This window comes from Alligator sinensis, unplaced genomic scaffold, assembly GCF_000455745.1.
Source record: "Alligator sinensis unplaced genomic scaffold, ASM45574v1 scaffold444_1, whole genome shotgun sequence".
Lineage (NCBI taxonomy): Eukaryota > Metazoa > Chordata > Crocodylia > Alligatoridae > Alligator > Alligator sinensis.
The window spans coordinates 3,888,795-3,890,021 of NW_005841886.1; the positions used below are offsets into that span (position 1 = coordinate 3,888,795).

The 1,227-nt window shown below is 55.5% G+C and overlaps 1 protein-coding gene across 1 annotated transcript; it reads left to right on the top strand.

Annotated features, from left to right (window-relative positions):
• Positions 1-630: 630 nt before the first annotated feature.
• LOC112549256 (pancreatic hormone-like) lies at positions 631-1,025 on the top strand. The gene is made up of 2 exons (XM_025196862.1): positions 631-815; positions 962-1,025. The coding sequence occupies exons 1-2, from the start codon at positions 631-633 to the stop codon at positions 1,023-1,025; spliced, it is 249 nt and encodes an 82-aa protein (XP_025052647.1).
• The last annotated feature ends 202 nt before the right edge of the window (positions 1,026-1,227 follow it).

Sequence of the window (1,227 nt, forward strand, 5' to 3'; positions counted from 1 at the left end):
ATGTGCATGTGCATGTATGTGTGAATGTGTGCATGCACTCTCAGGAGGGCAGATTGTGTGGTTGCCTGCAAATATATGCATATTATGTACTTCCACACATGGAGCAGCACTGCCTGTGTGTGTACGTGCGTGTTTATGCTTACAGGATATCCACACAAACCATCCCAGCCTCTAACAAAGGCAATGCCCTGATTCTCAGTTTCTCCCCCTGCTCCCCAACCCCACTGTCTCTCTGAGCTGAGCTGGCACTGCCCCCGAAGCATCTGAGAACCCTTTGTCCCCTACTGCCTTTCATAGCAGTCTGCCCCCCTGCCCCATCCCCAGCTCTCCCCAATGCCCAGGAGTTTTCTCCTTGCTTCCATCCCTCCTCCCTGGGAAAGCTCATCAACCACCTCACATCCAGAGCAGCTGCTATAGCAATTACCCTGCCCCCAGGCAGCTCCCTGAGGTCCCACATGTACACTGCAGGCTCCTTGCACCTTTCTTCCCTCCTATTGCCCATCACTGCCTGTGCTAGACCCAATCCAACAGGTTTATGTCCTTCCCTTATGTACCCTACCTCCTGCCCATTCAGGCGATGGCTGTAGGGACTGTCGTCTTGATCCATCTATCCCTTCCTCTCCCCAGACAATGGCCTCCCGTGGACGCTGGGACACTCTCTTTGCCCTCACCTGCTGCATGGCTGTGCTCATTGGGCATGCTGCCAATGCCACCCCCCTGCAGCCCAAGTACCCTGGGGATGGTGCTCCTGTAGAGGACCTGATCCAGTTCTACAATGACCTGCAGCAGTATCTCAATGTGGTCACACGGCCCAGGTGAGTGGCTTTGCTAACCAGGCCACGGTGGGGCCTCTGCTCGGCTGCACATACCTGGAGAAATTACTGGACCAGCCTCCTGTATGACCTGGTTTTGTGTAGGACCTGGATATAATAACCCACTCTGTGTTTTTCTTCCCCTCTAGGTTCGGCAAGAGGTCTGGCAGCCAGGCCCTCTGTGGGGACCCCTACCGCCTCACAGGATGCTAAGCTGCCAGGTAAGGTCTGTCCTGGGCAGGATCTCACTGGTGGGGCATATATGTGTGGGGAGGTCTGTTACCTTTCAGGCTACTGAGAGGTCAGAGTCAAACCCTGGGGAATCCAAGAGGGGACTCCAGCCCTCTAAACCTATCCCCTGGCAGCAGGTGCCTGCACGGTGCTGTGGTGCTAGGGACTCTCTTTCCTGCTTCAG

Coding starts and splice junctions, on each gene's coding strand:
- LOC112549256 (XM_025196862.1), top strand. CDS start 631: ATGGCCTCCCGTGGACGCTGGGACACTCTCTTTGCCCTCACCTGCTGC. Junction 816..961: donor AATGTGGTCACACGGCCCAG/GTGAGTGGCTTT, acceptor CTTCCCCTCTAG/GTTCGGCAAGAGGTCTGGCA.